Below are 18,028 nucleotides of genomic sequence, written 5' to 3'. Positions count from 1 at the left end.
GAGGGTAGTGTATTCAAAGAGAGCACAGTTTCAATGAAGATCCCAATCCCGCCCAAAACCCTGGAAACAAAGGTTGGTTGAATGTAGTTTTGACTTTGTGGAGTAAAACCATTGCATCAGAAATGTTGTAGAAAGACAAAATCCCAGCCCTGAAGTCCAGATACACTCCTATCCTCCTGCAACAGGGAGTAGTGATGACCACACTCTCCTTATTGTGCTGAAATGAACAGGATGTGTTGGAGCAATCAAGGCTCCAGGATTTGGAATTGTGTCCAAGCTTGCTGTCGCTCCCTCCTCCACTCCTGTTCATGTTTTTGTAGCAGACGCCAATGGAAACCCCTCCTTTACCAGCCCACTCTACCTCCCAGTAGCAGCGTCCAGCCATCCCAGCTTTGCACAGCACCTGTGCCCAACTGGTGAAGCGGGACAAGTGGTCCGGGTAAGGCTGTGGCTCTGAAAGCGTGGTCACCCCTCTATGACCATCAGAGAAGCTGAGAAAAGGGTTGGCTGTGTTGGGATCCAGGGTTATATCGTTGTAATCTGGAAACATTGGATGGATGTCATCAGGTTCAGTCATTTCAAGATGAAGGCCAAGACTTTAATGATCATACTCACAATATAGAAAATCAGCTCTTGACTTTGGCTCTGAGTTGTATTGTATGTCATTGTCTTTTGCTGTGAGATATATACATAAGGGCATTAATACAAAATAATGAGAGGACCCTAGTACTCATACATTTGCTTTTCATAGACTTGCGGGTCTATAAATTCTGACAGGAGGGGGTTAGTAAAAAAAGCAGCACAAAAAAAACAAACCTTTAGTTTTTTCAGACGTGGTTTGATTAGTGGTTTCTTTTAGAGAAAATGCTGGGAAGGCAGAAAGGCAAAAGAATTTTATATTTTATTTTATATTAAAAATCATGATTAGTATAAAAGAGACTTACCCTTATCAGAGATCCTGTTAAATTCTACCTCAAGTGACTCGTCTAGACCATCTTTGAGATCAACCAATGCTCCTTTCATTCTTTTATACATGAAATATGGAAGGGCGTCAGTGTTTGGAATCTCCACCGTCTTTGTAGTAAAGTGAAGGGACTTGCATTCCTGCATTGACATACAACACAACCCCAACAGATCGATTAAAGTTAAAGTACTGTCAGTACAGAGAAATTGACCCAATCAATACCTAAGTGGACAAAATGACATTCTTAGAAGAATAAGTTGGCAAATACTGGAGTCCAACCCTAACCCCAGAGTTCTTGGAACCTTTAACTCAACATTTTACTATCATTAACAACTTAGTTAGTAGAGGCAACTTTAGATGTCATGTTCAAATAGGTACATCTTTGAGAGTCTCCACCTCAATGGGATATAAAAGGTCCACTATACAACACAATTTAAAATCCAATGATCACTTGTTTTGTGGATTAATTACTTCAGTAATTTAACCAACTGGTTGATGGAGGTAACATTATTAGGATTTAGATTTTTTTTTTTGGTCTCAATTCTGATTGAAAGCAAGACAATCCTGTTGTTCAGTACCTCAAGGAAGCGGATGTGATCCTCAAACTGAGAGAGCCTCACCAGCTCCGAGTCAGCCCTCCTCAGCTCAGCCAGCTCCCTCTGTGTGTCCTCCAGCAGCTCCTCTACCTGACCGACAGCTCTTCTCTCCTGGACTCTGAACAGCTCCTTCAACTCGCTGCTTTGTTTCTCAATGGAACGGATCAGCCTGGAAAAAATCCTCTCGCTCTCCTCCACTGCCGCCTCCGTGGAATGCTGAGGATAACATTTTCACTATATGGCCAGAATTTCAACATTTTTAAAGTTCCTATAGGCTTGTTGCTCACCTTAATGTATCTGACAACATATCGGAGTTCCTTCTCTGTATCCTTAAGTTTCTGAAGAGACTTTGAAGAGGCGTCCTGGAGTTTTTTCTGAGAATACAAGAGATAAATATCACATGGCACAGTTTGTTGGGCTAATTTTATCAACCCTTAACTTTCAGGATAGAAGATTTTGATTTTACAGTGAAAATAATTACATTGCATTGGGAAGCCTTTGGTATACACAGTAATGCCACACCAAAACACAATCCGGTCTGTACTCAATAATGTGGAGACCCTTCCATCAAACAAAAAAAAAAGAAGACAGGTCCTTCATACGAGAAACCAGATATTCAAACTTAGCCTGTTTTTTAGCATAGTCAGCATTTGGAATAGTGTAGTTTTGTTAGTCCATGAGGAGGAGGATAACTAGAAAAAGTGCTGATCAGTGTTTGTCCAACTGTATCACCTGAGAAATCTAAGTTGCATGTGTTTGTTGATATACAGCATTAAGACAAGATAGTGAGGGGAGGGTGGTTGGGGTATGATATTGTAAGATTAAGATAAGATACAAGGAACAAATGTTTTTATCCCACGTTGACACAGTGGGATATATTTACATCCCCTGTAGTTTGTGACATATTCTAGTCACAAACTACTAACAAAGAATTTTAAAAAAAAACTGCCCGAGAACCCAGAACATTGTCTAAATTATTAGTGTCAAATAGTCATTTCGTAGGAAACCATAACCATAAGGAATGAATGTATAGTCAGTTCTCATCTTTATCAATGGCATAAAGCCACACAATCCTTAACTGAGCAGCTCTACTGACGTCACCAGTTATTTCTGGAACTACAAAGAAAATATAGTTTGAATGAATGTCAAAACTCAGACATATTTTCAAGTTCATTCCCTTAATTTAAGCGCAAATATATATTTTTGTAAACCACTGTGGCAGAACAGAAACGCTCCTACCGTACATAGTGTAGTTGATGTCTGGAGACACCTCACACCCACCTGCTGCGCTGCTCTCTCCTCTGCCACCGACAGCGTGTTGTGGTTGCTGTGACTCTCTTTAACACACACGGAACACACCAGCTGCTGGTCGGAGCGACAGAACAGCCTCAGTAACTTATCATGCTGTGGACACAGCTTCTCTCTCGGCTGATCCACAGCCGGGACCAGTTTGTGGCCCTTCCCGTGGAAACGTTCGTTGTGGGCTCTCAGGTGATTGGAGCAGTAGGAGCCCGAACACGAGAGGCAGGATTTCACAGCTTTGTTTTTCCTCCCGGTACAAACACTGCATTTCACTTCCTTGGGTTTAGTCGGGGCCGGAGCTGCTGTTTGTAACCCAGATTGCTGGAACTTCTCCACCACTTCACCGAGGACCGTGTTCCTGCTCAGCAGGGGTCTAGGGTTGAACGCCTGCCGGCATTGGGGGCAGCTGTAGTGGCCCTTCTGCTTGGGCCGGTTCCAGTAGTCTTCAATGCAGTCCAGACAGTAGCTGTGTCCGCAGGGAATAGTAGCCGGGTCTTTTAACACCTCTAGGCACACCGAACAACAAAACTGGTCTTGCTCAATAGAAATCGTTGCCGCTGCCATTTCTGGTTGACGCTGAAATGGTTTACTGGTGGGCGTGGCTAACAGGTGAGCTCAGAACAAGCTCTCAGGTTTCACCTGCTGCACCGTGACTCCTCCAATCACAGCACGCCAATGGAGCGACAAACTGCTTAGACCCGCCTCCTATTCCTCAGCCTCCCCTCACTGCTCATTATTAGTTCATATCACACACATACTGACCTATGAACGCAATGTGGCGTGTCAACACTGTACACAAAAGGCAGCATTGTCTTCGTGTGTGCCAAGTCAACCTGTTGTTTAAACTATTGTATTTGAACAATAAAAATGAAATAAACACACAGGGAGTGTTTTGCTTTTTAATGTCACAAATCACAATTTGTTACGAACAATTATGCAAAGCAAAACTATTAAAGACCTTTAACAAACTGGACACCAATAGAAATAATTCTAAAATTGTAATGGTGACTTAAAAAATTGAAATACTAGAGTATGACATGGCGAGTTCAGTCCTGTTTTTATGCTGCTTGTTACTTATAGTAAATAATTGTCCATGCAGTCTTTCGTGCATCTTCCAAAACGTCTTGTCCTTCTCCGTTCACACCTGTCACCCGTCATGCAAATATAACCGTGTGTTTATTTCCTCCTGGCGTGAGAGCGTCGCTGAATGTGTCTGTGTCTGGATCCTGAGGAGAGTTTGGAGCCTGAACAGATAAATAAGAAATTATTAACCTGCAGGAACCTGAACTCTTCAACTCTGTTTAATACTAAAATACACACCAAAGGACGAGAAGGTAAAGGTGGGAAGAATTGGTCCTGGAGTGAGAAAAGGATTGAGTGGGTTCACAGGACTTTGCTCTTCAGCGGGAGGAGGGATCACTGTTGGTACAAAGAGAACAAACAAGACGGTTTTACAGTATTTTACTTCGTCTACTAAACAGCTAATATTTAACAGAAGAAAAATATCATAGATCAATCAGTAAAGGAACAATTGCAGGCCAGGTCGATTTTATATGATCTCCCACTATCCTCAAACTTGAATTGGATACCGAATTGGATGCTGAAGCCTCCATAAATATTTTTTGATTTTTAAAAGCACTTTATTCACAAAAAACAAATTACAAAATAATCACGTTCACGTGAAATTCACATTCAAAAACAATTAATAGTAGGAAAATAATAAACAAACTAAACAAAGTATAATTGTAATCATAAAATATGGTTTGTTTACTTTTGCGAAGTATGAATCAATTAAAAATTGGTTTACTGAACGCTCTGATAAAAAATCTGATATTTTGAAAAAACATGAAAACAAAAAAAGGGAACTGTTGAACATTAAACAAGAATACTCGAAGATTACTACATGTAGTATCTCAGTCAGGATCTCAGACTGATTATTCCCTATAAATTAAAGTCTATTTAAGATGACAAATGCTTTCCAGATCAACAAACGTTTGTCATCTATATATATAAATCTATAATTAAAGAACCTTTCTGACCAACTCATCAATCATCTGAACTTGTTATAAACGTGTGTATGGACTCACCTGCTACTTCCATTTGTACAGATGCTTGGCCACCACTGGGCTGTGTTGTGTCTTGCTCTGCAGCAGGATTGGGAGGATCTACTATTGCTACATCTCTTACTACAAAACACAGAAATCCCATTAAGTGTTGACAAGATAACGAAATCAGATCAAAATTTAAGCATTAAGCCTTTTGTATCTACCTCTCTCAGCGATGCAGACAACATATTCCTCGCAGACTTCCTGTACCAGTCCTTTAAAATCTGAAACAACTGCCATCACTGGACCAAAGGCAAGGCTGGGGTCAGCAGTGACCGAGGGCAAAGCTGGCAACATGACTGGATCCTGCAGTGACTGACAGCCCTTGAGTGACAAAATAAGACAAGTCTGAGTTGTGTAGTTTGTGCTACCATCTTTAAAACAAAACAAATCTGAGCAGTATTACCTGAAGGAAATTCATGTGGTCCTCTGTATGGGAAAGTTTGTCCAGTTCAGCGTCGGTCATCTTCAGCTCAGTGATCTCCTTTTGGATCTTCTCCAGCAGCTGCTCAGCTTGACTGATGGCTTTCACTTTCTGGGCATTAATCAGTTCCCTCACGTCAAAGTGCTTCATCTCTATAAAAATACTTAGTTCACTAAAGATGGTGCCGCTCTTTTCTGTTGCTTCACTGGCTGTGCGCTGCACAGAGACATAAAGAAAAACAGCAGGTGAGGTTAAATGTGAGAAAAAAAGAGGGTTGCATCATTTTCAGGATGACAACATTCTAAATTATAAAGTACTGTGAGCACATAACTGGAATGGTTATTTATCAGCAGTATACCACAAAATGATTTCATGATGATGTAATTTTACTCAGATCTCCCTCATGCCAATTTAAGTAATACCACCTAAATCACTGAACCAGGAAACTGTCTATGAGCTTACAAACATTAGGAATCACAAGTTTATTGGCACTGTCCAATTGTGGATCCTGAAATCCAATGACTTTGAATCTGAATGATCTCTGGAAATGTCTCCATTCTTCCCTGTTGTCATTGTGTGACCCAATATATATTCCTTACCCCTATTATATTTTAATCTCACAGATCTGGATTATAATCTGTATCTGATTACACACAGTGGAGCGGTTCATGCATTGTTTTTTGTTTTTTTTATGACACTGACAAAATAATAAATTCCCATCTCACTATGCGAAAAGAAATCAATCCAATGGTCCGAATTTTGTATTCACACATAAAATGAAGCAACATTTAATATAATCCTCCTTAACCCGAGATCCACAGCGAATATAAATGGGGGGGGGGGCATTGAATATCATACATGACTTTGGAGTAGATAAACTACTTTTATGATCCATGAAGCTCAATTTACCTTTTACCAAACTGGATGCTGACACTTACAGTAAGAGAGTGAATGGCTTGTCTCAGCTCCTGGGCTGTCTTTTCTCTTTGCTGGATTCTCATTTGAGAGGTCAGCTTCATTTCTCCAATCTGCCTCTGAGGAAACATATTTTGTTAGAATTTTCCTGACAAAATACAAACTGCTCACTCAGGTGGAAACGCACGATCTGTCCTGGAAAGTGTTAGAAGCTTCTTCTAGTTGTAAACACCAGCACTGGCCATGTGATTGCTGCTTGCCTCCATCAGTACCTTCTTGTCTTGTATCTCCGTCTCCGCCAGGACCGTGTCGTGTCCTTTGTGCTCATCCGTCAGACACAGATAGCAGATGGACTGCTTGTCGGTGCGGCAGTAAACCTCCAGCAGCTTGTCGTGTCGGTCACAGATCGTCTCTTGGAGTCTTTTGGAGGCCAGCACCAGCTTGTGTTTCTTGAAGGCAGCAGATTGGTAGTGAGGCTGGACGTGAACAACGCAGTAGGAAGCGAGACACACCAGACAGGATTTCACCGCTTTGTTTTTCCTCCCGTTGCAAACATCACACTCCACATCGTCAGCCTCAGCAAAATCAGGATTCGAAGGCGTCGTGTCCTCTTGGAGTCCGGTCCTTCTGAATTTCTCCACCACGTCGGCCAACATTGTGTTTCTAGCGAGCAGAGGCCTCGGGGTGAAGTTCTTCCTACATTGCGGGCAGACGAAGATCTCCAGAGAGTCGCCCTGATCCCAGCAGTTCTGTATGCAGTCCAAGCAGTAGCTGTGTCCGCAGGGGATGGTCACCGGGTCCCTCAGCACGTCCAGACAGATGGAGCAGTTGAACTGGTCCTTGTCCAGCACCACCCCAGCCTGGGCCATGGTCTCAGCATACAACGAAAACATAGGACTGACGGACAGCTGCTGATCGTCGTTCCTGCGCTCACAGGAAGTGATGGCATTACGGGCGTGGCTATGGTGACGGAGCCTGCAGCATGGGGTCTTTAAAGCTTCAAAACTTCATAGAGATTCATAAAAGCTTAAAAGCTTCATAACATTTTTTGAAACCTTTCATCCAGTTCGTTCGCCCCAGTGTAAATCTGCTTGAGGCTTTATTCGGAGTTGGGGTATGGATCATGATTGTGCTTTAGTAACGTTGAGGTATGGCCAGTGGTTATGGTTTCAGGCAGTGGTCCCCAACCCCCGGGTCGCGGACCGGTACCGGTCCGTGGGTTATTTTGTACCGGGCCGCGCAGAAAGAAAGAAATAATATACGTTACTTTAGTTTTATTTATTTCGAAATCTGAAAGAGGTTTTATTTTGAAAAATTACCCGATTCTCTGTTACATCCGTCTATGTCAGTGATCCCCAACCACTGGGTCGCGACACGGTACCGGGCGGCACAGAAAGTTTGACTTTCTTTTTTTTTATTGATTACCAGATTTAAAGTGTTTTATTTTGAAAAGTGACGTCCGTGCGGAATGACGCACAGACGAATAAGTGCGTCTGTCCCGCTTGACAGGTCTCGGTCACGTGACAGGTTACCAGCCAACCCACAACTACTCCAGTGGTCTGGATTAAGGTCAAAGCAGATTATCCTGAGATCACCCAAAAAGTATTGAAAACCCTGCTTTTCTTTTCCAACCTCCTGTCTTTGTGAAGCGGGATTTTCTGCAGTGACTGTAAAGAAAACCAAACTGTGGAGTAGACCAGATGTCCGGAACACACTTCAGGTGTCATGGTCTCCCGTTACCCCAAGATCAGTGGCCCCCAACCACTAATTCTCATTATTGTCATTATTATTATTTGAGTGACTTGTTCACCCTTCTATTGGGAATGATCAGTATTTCTCCTACGTTGAATGCACTGATTGTAAGTCGCTATATTTCAAAATAAACCTCATTAGTGCCGTCACTTGAATCAAGTTTTTAATCTAATTATTTCTGTTTCGTATTTATATTTTCCCCCCTTGAGTACAACAGAGGGACAACAAATGTTAGAAGTTTTAAAGAGGCCAGACTGAGATGGTTTGGACATATCCAGAGGAGAGATAGTGAATATATTGGTAGAAGGATGCTGAGTTATGAACTGCCAGGCAGGAGGCCTAGAGGAAGACCAAAGAGGAGGTTTATGGATGTAGTGAAAGAGGACATGAAGGTAGTTGGTGTGAGAGAAGAGGATGCAGAAGACAGGGTTAGATGGAGGCAACTGATTCACTGTGGCGACTCCGGTGCAGTAGAAGAGGCTGGTCAGATAATGTCTCTTGGCTGTGGTATGCAGTATTGTATGTCTGTACTAATTCTAGGCTGTGGTAGACCATGCTGTTGGTCACCTGTCATTCCTCTGGTCACATGACCGTGAATACATTCACATTGAATAGAGAGCATTCAACACACTGATGAATTGTCAGATGGTCTGCTCTGCCTCCAACATGTCAATGACATAGTCCCAGTCATGTTGTCACCGTTGTGTTGTTCTGACACGTCTTTTTCACCCTATTCTCTGTACCATATGTGTTTAATGAGATACTCATTTGGTATTAGCTGAATGAAGGCATTGTGGCTACTGTACTTTAGAGCAGTATTTATTGTTTTATATTAAAGCAAATCAATGTTAAAAGTCTTTGCCCAAAGAAAATAGTAAATATTTTTTGTTTTAAACAATGCTATTTTCCTGATAAAAAAGAACCAATAACAAATACGCAAGTCATAAAGTACCTGTAAATTTATCTTTATGGAAAGTACCTTGTATACCTCTGTAAGTAAAATGTGTATGTGTATAAAATGGTAGAAGTTAAAAATAGAAGAAGTTAAAAATGAAGTGCTTGAAACTGTACTCATAGGAATAAATAATTGCACAATGCATACATGATCTTGAGTATAGGACAAGTATTTCCACTACACTTACGATAGTCATTAAGCTAGTAAATAATGCTCAATCACCCAAACATAGTTTCCGATGTAATTTTAATTTAAAATCTTTCGAAATAAATAAACACAATAAAATGATACAGTAATCTCTCAAAAATTTTAAACAATAAACCAAAATAATGAGATAATGCCTATCTTCAAATGTAAATTAACTGAACAGGGCTTCTTGTCAGTGCATTAATATAAGTAACTGGCTAGACATACAATTTCATGAATTTATGTTTCCTATTCATAGAGTACAATACTTTGGTCACAAATTAAAGCACTGTTGCATTAAAAGGAATGTACCAATTTTTCCAATGGCATTGAACAAGCCTTAACCTTATCCCATCAACAGTATTTGTCATGCATTGCAGTTATTAAAAAGTAAATAGCAGCCTCATCAAACTCAAGCACATTCTTATTTTAAAATTACAATAATTCTACACAGAAGAAGTATTATCAATTCTGTAAAAGAGCAAAACAGTAATGATAATAATGTCTTCCAAAATCTATGAGTCCCTTTCATATAACCAGGAATTAAATTTGTTAACTCATTTGGGTTACATATTGTGCAAATTGCTGATGGGGGGATTCCATTCAAGTATTTCATTTCATCACATATATTTTTTTCATCACATGGAATCTCCTAAATTATAGGTGTAAGGTACAGCAGATCCTAGGAAACAGGCACAAAACAAATCTTCAGTTTTTTGAAAGCATGCATTGAAGTCAGTGGGTTACTTAACCTTTTTTCTAAATGTGTATACAGTACATATATTTGAAGATAGAGAATTTAAGAGTGAAGATTCTAATCACAATCAACTACTGAGTAAACTGAAAGATTAGATTTACGTTCCTTTATCGCTTCATTTCAATATGATCAAAATGCATATACATGTTTAAAAATGTAATACCTTACACTTCAAGTTTTTCCTTGTTTGCAGTCCCTAGTACATTGTTTTTCACATTATACAAAAATACAGAGCAGGTTACACAGCCAGAAAAACACATAAATAGAATGTATGTCAACTACAACCTCTCTACAATGTTTAAGTGTGGATGAATGTCAATTGCTGATATGTGAGCAATGCAAGTGATATATGGGTTTACACTCATCTAGTATGGACCAAGGCCCAAGTGTGTCTTCATTTATTTTTCTCTTCCAGTCCACTCTCTGCTCTCAGGGCCTGGCTGCTGGCTGAGATGAAGCCAATCCAGTGTTTGAGGTCTTCAGGCAATTGAGGACACTCGAGCTGAAGACAAAAAAAAAATCAAAATTAGTAGCGCACCAAAGAAATAAATAAAATTAAAGTATAGAATTGGTCAAGAGATTCAAAAGAAAGGGGAAAAAACCCCAATTTGAACACTTAGTTACAAGGTCCTCACAATGTGAGGATTTGATATTTTTCTTTTTCTTGTGATAGATTTTGTCATTCATCCATCCACTTCTACATCTACCTAATGAAATGTCACTGTATTTATACATTTCCAATAGCGCAATGTGCACAATACTAAGAGTAACATATGTAATAATCTGTATTTGTTTATATATATCAAATATTTATTTATTTTTTTAAATATTTGTCTCACACCAACTACCTTCATGTAGTGAAAGAGGACATGAAGGTAGTTGGTGTGAGAGAAGAGGATGCAGAAGACAGGGTTAGATGGAGGCAACTGATTCGCTGTGGCGACCCCCTGAAGGGAAAAGCCGAAAGGAAAAGAAGAAATATTTGCCTTTAATATAAATATTACTCCACTTTCACTGTAATTCAACTCTTTGAGCTTTTGTATTGGACGTTATGTACAGAGTGTAACATTTTAAGACATCTTCTTGGTTTTATTTACTTGGAACACTTTAGAAATTTACATTTTAAATGGTTGAGAAAGCCAAAAATTGATTGTAAAGCATTTTAAATAGTGATTATTCCTTTAAAGCTTTTTTCATACCAAAAAGCTAAATACTTAGTATTTCTTCTCCTCCTATGAAAACTTGCTAGTTGGTGTTGTTTTGGGAAGACTAACAATTTGACATTGAAATCTTATACTTTTCCATCTCAAGCTAAATCCTTACCTTCTTTTTGCAGACAAACTCAATAATGGTCTCTGGGCTGCAGCGTACCACATTCTGTCTGCAGAGCATGACTGCAGAAACAAAACCATCTTTCTTGGACACAAAGCGTTGCTCCAAATAGAATGCCTTCTCATCCCATCCAACTACTTTGGTTCGAATCTCAAATGCCTCACGGAAGGCCAGGGAGCGTCGGTACCGAATGGTGGAGGCCCCCACAACCATTTTGGCCCTCAGCTTGCATGATGCCATGAACATCCCATTCCGCATGTAATGGTGGAAGCGGGCAAAGTCACATTCTCTTAGATATCGAGAATTGTTCATATGGCCCATGTAGTCCAGATCATGGGGAAGGACCATGCCATCAATGCTTTGCTCAGCTAGAATGTCCCATATTCTAGGTTGAAACCATGCCTGGATGAACACCTGTGCCCCCCGTAGGAAGTACCACACATCCAAAGTGCAGAAGAGCAGGAGGAGGGCAACCAGAACCAGTAGCATCATCTCTCTGGAACCACAGTCCAAATCGCTGTGACAAGAATGATATTTCAAGAATAATTAAATGCTTATTACACTTCAAACAAATTACCATGAGATCTGCATAGCTTCCCTCTCATTGCAGATGTTAAATGATGTGTTAATTAAGTTTTCTTAAATCATGCACATTTAATATTAACGTAACCGACGCTTTGATCTCATCAATGTCAGTTAAAATGAGTAGTGATATAAAATTTTGTGGCTTTTGTCATTTATTGGTATAGTCATACCTTGAAATAAAAGATCAATACAATCCTATAATCACCATCTTTATCAATGGGAGGACCATGACGCTAACTATGCTGCATTTATTGCAAGTGACGCAACCTACTGTTAGCTTTACCCTTGCTGCTAGCTGTCAGCAGTGGTGGACCAGGCAAAGTATAAGTCTAGCGCTAAGTCGTTATTTCTACATGTTCTATGTGAAAATGTAAAAGGTAACAGAAAATACAAAAGAAATATAGTTTAAGGGCTCAAACTTACTATGCGTCCGAAAGAGAAAGCTACCATGGAATGCTATTTAATTCGGAAAAACCGGTAGAATGAATGCACATGATTTCCGGGTTTGTGACGTCTTGTAGTTCTTCTTCGGTGACAGCAGATAGCACTCTGAGGCCACCAATACTGCCCTCTAGAGGAGAGATAGTGAACTCACTACTGGTCACGTCAATAATCTTACCGCAATATCGAGGTTGATTACCTGTAAATATTATTCTTCAGCACCAAGATACTCAATAATATGTTGTAGTTCTTAAACCGACACAAACTGACGGCGTATCTATAAATATTTAAACTCGTCTTAAATAATTCGAAAAAATATTTTAAAATATATTAAGTTACTTTTACATATTTACTTTTACCTACATATTTATGTTCGTATTATAAACATAAAAACATACATATTGGAAGTTTCCTAATGGACGTCCGAGATATTTTAAATAAAATACTTTTTCCAATATTGTATTATAATATTGATGGAATTATTGATATTATGATTAATTTTAGATACTTAGAAGACTAGAGTGTACGTAAGCCGGTGTCACTTTAAATACTTCAGCATAAAATAAATGGGATATTAGAATATATATTGAATGGCAGGTGGTCATTGTTTACCAATACTTTGAGAATAGGACCAATCATCATCGTCCGATTTGGGAACGTCACGCCCGTATTTCCGGATCCGATACACGCCGGAGCGTCTCTAACAACGTCATGGGGGAAGATAAGTCACTTGCTTAAATTAAACTTCTGTGAGTTTGGAAATACGATTAAATGCATCATTGACGACACACATACGGTTAAAATATTTCTTCCAACACGAAAAACAGACATGAAGGGATGAATCATATAATTTCATGCTTGTTTCCCCTCGTCCGAGATGTCTTTATAAATAATGATTTTATTTTGAAGGACATTGTCGGAAGTCTTTAATATCAACCATTTTTACCTCAGCCACGCTTGAGCGTGGTGGAAGTCCTACTTTAACTGGAGGTAGGAATCAGCTGGTGAGTGTCACTGGATTTCTTTAACAATATATTCAAATAGTTAAATTATCTTTGTATCATCCGCATGTTGACGTTCCTCATAAAGTTGATCTGACAACTCATCTGAAGATGTTGCGCTATGTCAGGGATAAAAGGAGTGACGGGCAGATAAAGCTTTATAAAGCTTTCAAGATCATTTCATGTATATATTCTAGTAATGGCAGTACACTTCGTATATATACTATATACTGTACTAAAGTATTTTTCATTTTCATCTAAAAACATGTATATGAAAATTAAAAATACTTTAGTATTTGCCATTCTGCAGTCGTAATAGTTTCATGTCTTAAATTGCTGAATTTTAAAAATTAAAAAAAAAAATGTAGCTATTAACTAGTTGTACGTAATGTCTGACTATAGCCCTGGTGCTACTGCCGATAGGTATAAATCGTATCTATTAAACTGTAAAGTACTGCAGATATTACGACTTCCCCTCATATAACGAAGACACGCAGGTAGCCTGCCAGTCCTGCAGAACCTGTTTTCATGTGGTCTCAGCGCCAGTTGGCTGCAGGTTTATTCAATCCTTGTGTGTGTGTGTGTGTGTGTGTGTGTGTGTGTGTGTGTGTGTGTGTGTGTTTAAAATTGTGTTTTGAATATTTTTTTATTTTAAGTAACTCCAATGCAAAGTCCTGTTTCTGTCTATTTCACAGTGAGATGTGGTGGGTTATCTGGATTCTCACAGCCTTGCTGGCTCTCTTCAGCTGTCTTGATGTGTGGTACTTCCTACGGACAGCTGTTGTGATTCTCCAGGCCTGGTTCCGGCCTCCAGTTTTTGATGTCACAGCAGAGCAGACTTTCCCGGGGCGGGTCACACCCCGTGACATTGACATGTGCCATATGAACAATGCTCGTTACCTCCGGGAGTGCGATTTTGCCCGAATGTCTCTATACACCCGCAACGGTGTGTTCAAGGCACTGAGAGCACTTGGAGCTTCAGTGGTTGTGGGTGCCACCACCATCCGGTATCGCAGGTCTTTGTGTATAGGTGAGGGGTATGAGCTGCGGAGTCGCATTGTCACTTGGAATGACAAGGCCTTTTTTTTGGAGCAAAGATTTGTGTCAACAAAAGATGGGCTGGTGTGTGCTGTCATGTACTGCCAGCAGAACATCATACGCAGCAGCCCAGACAAGGTCATGCAGCACCTGTGTAAGAGGAAGGTGAGGAGAATATGTTTCCTCACATATATTTTACACTGAAAATATAATAAAAGGAGGCTTTTTATAATTTATGGAAATTGATTTCATGGTTTTCCACTTGCAGGTTGAATGCCCTGAGTTTCCAGAGGACCTTCAGCACTGGGTCAATTTCATCTCTGCCAGCAGCCAGGCCCTCAGAGCTGAGAGCGGACTGGATGAGAAGAACAAATAAAGCAATAGCAGCTATTAAGACTTTTTGTATGTCCCCTAATTGACCAGCCCACGATCATTGACCAGCTCAAGAGTCTTCTGGGAGAGACAGACCTGTCCGCAGTTTACAGTGAATGACTTGAAACACACTTGCACCTATACGTCTTAACATGGTCTTCACTTAGATCCTATTTCTTACTTATGTCCATGATGGAAGAGTTAACAGGCCACATGTTTTTTCCAAACTGAACTGTAAAATAACATGGTTTTATAAAGTGTCTCATCTTGTACAAATCCATTTTCAAGTCGTACTGATGTGCTTTCATTCCGTCATGATGCATGTATTAGCTTTGATAATGTTGGGATTGTTTTTAGATAACAAGTACCATATCCAACTGAACTCTTGCTATGCTAATGTTTCCAAAGAGTAAGAAAGATGTTTAATGGAAAGAGTTAATTTCTAGTAAATCACATTTAAATAACCTTTTGAGTTTTCATGGATTCAGCTTTGTACATACCATAAATGTGCTTACAGAAGTGGTGTCATTCATTGAAGATGAAAACGTATAGGGCTAGGAATAGAGCGAGCGAAAGAATGTGGATAAATAGACAGATATGTAGGTAGATACTTTATTAATCCCAGAGAAAATTGCATTAATCAACTGCTCATATATATTCACATTTCTGGAATGCAAAAATTCCAGATATCACAGAAGACATAAATGCACGTAAATAAACACTAGATAAATAAAAACATCGACACCACAGGACATGTACTACACATCAAGACAAGTCTAAAGAAAGATTCAATTAAACAGGTAAAAGTATAAAAAGAAAAGTCCAGATAGTAAGAGGCCCAAATGGCGGGCAAGGCCCATTGAGACATCATCGTCAACTGCATCATTAACACCCTGGTTCCACCACTGTTTGGTGGATTTCATCTCCCCTCCATTCATCCGCTAGTCACCTCAAACCCCTCTTCTCCTGAGATTCAGTGACCATTGGCTGTGGGGACAGGGGTGCCCGCCTGAAATCTAGCACCATCTTCTTCGTCTTGGAGATGTTAAGATGTGTCTTGTTTCATTAGCACCACTCTACAAAGTCCACCACCAATGTCCTGTACTCCTCCTCCTCACCTTCACTGATACATGCTATGATTGCAGTGTTGTCACAGTACTTCTACATGGTGCATGTAATCGAGTTATACTGGAAGTCCATTGTGTAAAGGGTAAAGACAAGGGAAGACAGCACTGTCCCCTGTGGCGCCCCAATGCTGCTGGTTACCAGTGATGACATGACGTGCCCCACACAGACTTACTTGGGTGGGTCTGTCAGGTTGCTGGTGATCCACATCCATGGAAGCCAGTTTCTCCTGCAGTAGCTGAGGTTGCATGGTGTTGAAGGTGCTCAAGAAGTCTAAAAGAAAAAAGCACCCCAACAGTGCCCCTCCAAATGTCCAGGAAGGTGAGCACACAGTGGAGGAGGTATAGGATGGCTTACTCAACCCCAACCTGGACCTGATAGGTGAACTGGAGAGGATCCATCCCTGTGCCCGGGATGCATGAGCTCAAGGACCAGCCAGTCCAGGGTTTTCATCTCATGGGAGGACAGCAACCGGTCGGTAGTCACTGATCTCTGTAGGGCGTCCCTTCTTATGCACAAAAACAATGCAGGATGTCTTCCACTATTTAATTATAAGGCAGGACATGATGCTCCCAAATGCATATTCAGTGGAGAGAACAAGTATTTGATAAACTGCCGACTTTGCTGGCTTTTCCACTTACAAAACATGTAGAGGTCTGTAATTTTTATCTTAGGTACTCTTGTGACTGTGTGTGATGGAATCTTATCAGCAAGTAAGAATTCTGGTTCTCATAGACCAATTACTTTTTCTATAAGAAGCCCTTCTGTTCTCCATTCATTACCTGTAACTGCACCTGTTTGAACTTGTGCTTTTGTCATACATTTATTATTGTTATTGTTGCTGTTATTGTTATTATTGTGTTGTTAATCTGCACATGTAATATCGATTGCTTCGTCTGTCAGCTCCTGGAAGAGGGATCCCTCCTCTGTAGTCTTCCTGAGGTTTCTCCCATCCATTTTTTTCCACTGTTAAAAGGGTTTTGGGGGGAGTTGTTCCTTATCCGATGTGAGGGTCGTACTGCTCACAGTACGCAAAGGTCCTAGGGATATCGTCCATGTGCAGATTGTAAAGCTCTTTGAGACATTCTTTGTGAATCCGGGCTATATAAGAATAAATAAACTTGAAACTTGTTACATGCATAAAAGATGCCTGTTCATACACTCAAGCCCATAAATCTATGTAACAAGATCAGGGATTAAACTGTAGAAGTGCAGACAGCTGGGTGGGCTATAGGACAATAGGCAAGAAGCTTGATGAGGAGGCAATAACGTTTGGCACAATTACTCAAATATACAACAAGTTCAAGATGATGATCAATCTCCCTTGGTCCAGGGCTCCAGCACGATCTCACCTTGTGGGGCATGAGAAAGGTGAGTTATCAGCACATAACTACACAGCAGGACCTGGTTAATGACCAGAAGAGGTGGGACCCCAGTCTCAAAGAAAACCATTAGTAACACACCACGCTGTCACCAATTAAAATCCTGCACACGAAAGGTCCGTCTGCTCAAACCAACGCACAGTATGATCCAGAGGAGGAGTGGCAGAAGGTCTAATGAGACAAAAATATAGGTTTTTGGTCTGAAGCGATTGTTTGGAGGAAGAAGAAGAAAGACTACAATCCCAAGAACACAATCCCAACCGTGGACTCAGGAGGTGGTAACATCATGCTTTAGGGAAGCATTTCTACAAAAGGGACAGAATGATGGATGAGGCAGTGATGGATGGATGTTGGTCAAGATCTTGAGATATTGGCGAAGAACTCCATTCCTTTAGTAGCATTGAAGATGGTCAAGGCTGGTTCTTCGACCCAAAAGAGCCCGAAACACACAGCCAGGGCAACTCAAGAGTGGCTCTGTAAAGTGGCATCTCAAAGTCCTGGAGTGGCCTAACCAGTCTCCAGACTGAACCTAATAGGAAATGTTCAGAGGGAGATGAAATTCCATATTTCCCAGCACCAGCCCTGAAACCTGAAGGATCTGGAGAAGATCTGTATTGAGGAGTGGGCCAAAATCTCTGCTGTAGTTTGTGCAAAGTTGGCAAAGAACTACAGGAAATGTCTGATCTCTGTGATTGCAAACAAAAAATTCTGTACCAAATATTAAGTTCTGTTTTTCTGATGTATCGAATGTCAAGCAATAAAATGCAAATTAATTGCTTAAAAACCATACAAAGCG

General features: G+C 40.4%; 4 protein-coding genes across 5 annotated transcripts; 1 reads left to right on the top strand and 3 right to left on the bottom strand.

The window, feature by feature from the left end:
• Nucleotide 1: 1 nt before the first annotated feature.
• LOC137612247 (E3 ubiquitin/ISG15 ligase TRIM25-like) lies at nucleotides 2-3,619 on the bottom strand. 2 transcript variants are annotated; one of them, XM_068340679.1, is made up of 7 exons: nucleotides 2,800-3,619; nucleotides 1,848-1,934; nucleotides 1,543-1,776; nucleotides 945-1,104; nucleotides 817-867; nucleotides 616-675; nucleotides 2-540 (listed from the first exon to the last, which is right to left on the bottom strand). In XM_068340679.1, the coding sequence occupies exons 1-7, from the start codon at nucleotides 3,424-3,426 to the stop codon at nucleotides 14-16; spliced, it is 1,746 nt and encodes a 581-aa protein (XP_068196780.1). In that variant the 5' UTR covers nucleotides 3,427-3,619; the 3' UTR covers nucleotides 2-13. The 2 variants fall into 2 exon arrangements, with proteins under 2 accessions (XP_068196780.1, XP_068196782.1); XM_068340681.1 differs by having other exon boundaries at nucleotides 2,842-3,619.
• A 134-nt stretch (nucleotides 3,620-3,753) lies between these two features.
• ftr67 (finTRIM family, member 67) lies at nucleotides 3,754-7,240 on the bottom strand. Its single transcript, XM_068340687.1, has 7 exons — nucleotides 6,579-7,240; nucleotides 6,330-6,425; nucleotides 5,374-5,607; nucleotides 5,132-5,291; nucleotides 4,950-5,048; nucleotides 4,183-4,281; nucleotides 3,754-4,106 (listed from the first exon to the last, which is right to left on the bottom strand). Exons 1-7 carry the CDS (start codon nucleotides 7,197-7,199, stop codon nucleotides 4,039-4,041), a joined length of 1,377 nt encoding a protein of 458 aa, XP_068196788.1. The 5' UTR covers nucleotides 7,200-7,240; the 3' UTR covers nucleotides 3,754-4,038.
• A 2,019-nt stretch (nucleotides 7,241-9,259) lies between these two features.
• On the bottom strand, nucleotides 9,260-12,368 carry LOC137612609 (protein THEM6-like). The gene is made up of 3 exons (XM_068341224.1): nucleotides 12,297-12,368; nucleotides 11,280-11,805; nucleotides 9,260-10,458 (listed from the first exon to the last, which is right to left on the bottom strand). Exons 2-3 carry the CDS (start codon nucleotides 11,778-11,780, stop codon nucleotides 10,351-10,353), a joined length of 609 nt encoding a protein of 202 aa, XP_068197325.1. The 5' UTR covers nucleotides 11,781-11,805; nucleotides 12,297-12,368; the 3' UTR covers nucleotides 9,260-10,350.
• Nucleotides 12,369-13,179: 811 nt separating this feature from the next.
• Nucleotides 13,180-15,234, top strand: LOC137612511 (protein THEM6-like). The gene is made up of 3 exons (XM_068341057.1): nucleotides 13,180-13,318; nucleotides 14,011-14,518; nucleotides 14,622-15,234. Exons 2-3 carry the CDS (start codon nucleotides 14,015-14,017, stop codon nucleotides 14,727-14,729), a joined length of 612 nt encoding a protein of 203 aa, XP_068197158.1. The 5' UTR covers nucleotides 13,180-13,318; nucleotides 14,011-14,014; the 3' UTR covers nucleotides 14,730-15,234.
• The last annotated feature ends 2,794 nt before the right edge of the window (nucleotides 15,235-18,028 follow it).

This window comes from Antennarius striatus, chromosome 18, assembly GCF_040054535.1.
Source record: "Antennarius striatus isolate MH-2024 chromosome 18, ASM4005453v1, whole genome shotgun sequence".
NCBI classification, from domain to species: domain Eukaryota; kingdom Metazoa; phylum Chordata; class Actinopteri; order Lophiiformes; family Antennariidae; genus Antennarius; species Antennarius striatus.
The sequence above is the reverse complement of the archived record's forward strand: the minus strand, read 5'-3'. Positions and strand labels throughout refer to the sequence as shown.

What these genes read in the sequence shown, in the direction of transcription:
- LOC137612247 (XM_068340679.1), bottom strand. Translation starts at nt 3,426, where the DNA reads ATGGCAGCGGCAACGATTTCTATTGAGCAAGACCAGTTTTGTTGTTCG. An exon ending in CATCAACTACACTATGTACG is followed by an intron (nt 1,935 to 2,799) that starts GTAGGAGCGTTT and finishes TTGTATTCTCAG; the next exon opens with AAAAAACTCCAGGACGCCTC. An exon ending in CACGTCTGAAAAAACTAAAG is followed by an intron (nt 676 to 816) that starts GTTTGTTTTTTT and finishes TATATCTCACAG; the next exon opens with CAAAAGACAATGACATACAA.
- ftr67 (XM_068340687.1), bottom strand. Translation starts at nt 7,199, where the DNA reads ATGTTTTCGTTGTATGCTGAGACCATGGCCCAGGCTGGGGTGGTGCTG. An exon ending in ACCACATGAATTTCCTTCAG is followed by an intron (nt 5,292 to 5,373) that starts GTAATACTGCTC and finishes TTGTCACTCAAG; the next exon opens with GGCTGTCAGTCACTGCAGGA. An exon ending in CTTTACCTTCTCGTCCTTTG is followed by an intron (nt 4,107 to 4,182) that starts GTGTGTATTTTA and finishes TTATCTGTTCAG; the next exon opens with GCTCCAAACTCTCCTCAGGA.
- LOC137612609 (XM_068341224.1), bottom strand. Translation starts at nt 11,780, where the DNA reads ATGATGCTACTGGTTCTGGTTGCCCTCCTCCTGCTCTTCTGCACTTTG. An exon ending in AGTTTGTCTGCAAAAAGAAG is followed by an intron (nt 10,459 to 11,279) that starts GTAAGGATTTAG and finishes TTTTGTCTTCAG; the next exon opens with CTCGAGTGTCCTCAATTGCC.
- LOC137612511 (XM_068341057.1), top strand. Translation starts at nt 14,015, where the DNA reads ATGTGGTGGGTTATCTGGATTCTCACAGCCTTGCTGGCTCTCTTCAGC. An exon ending in AGCACCTGTGTAAGAGGAAG is followed by an intron (nt 14,519 to 14,621) that starts GTGAGGAGAATA and finishes TTCCACTTGCAG; the next exon opens with GTTGAATGCCCTGAGTTTCC.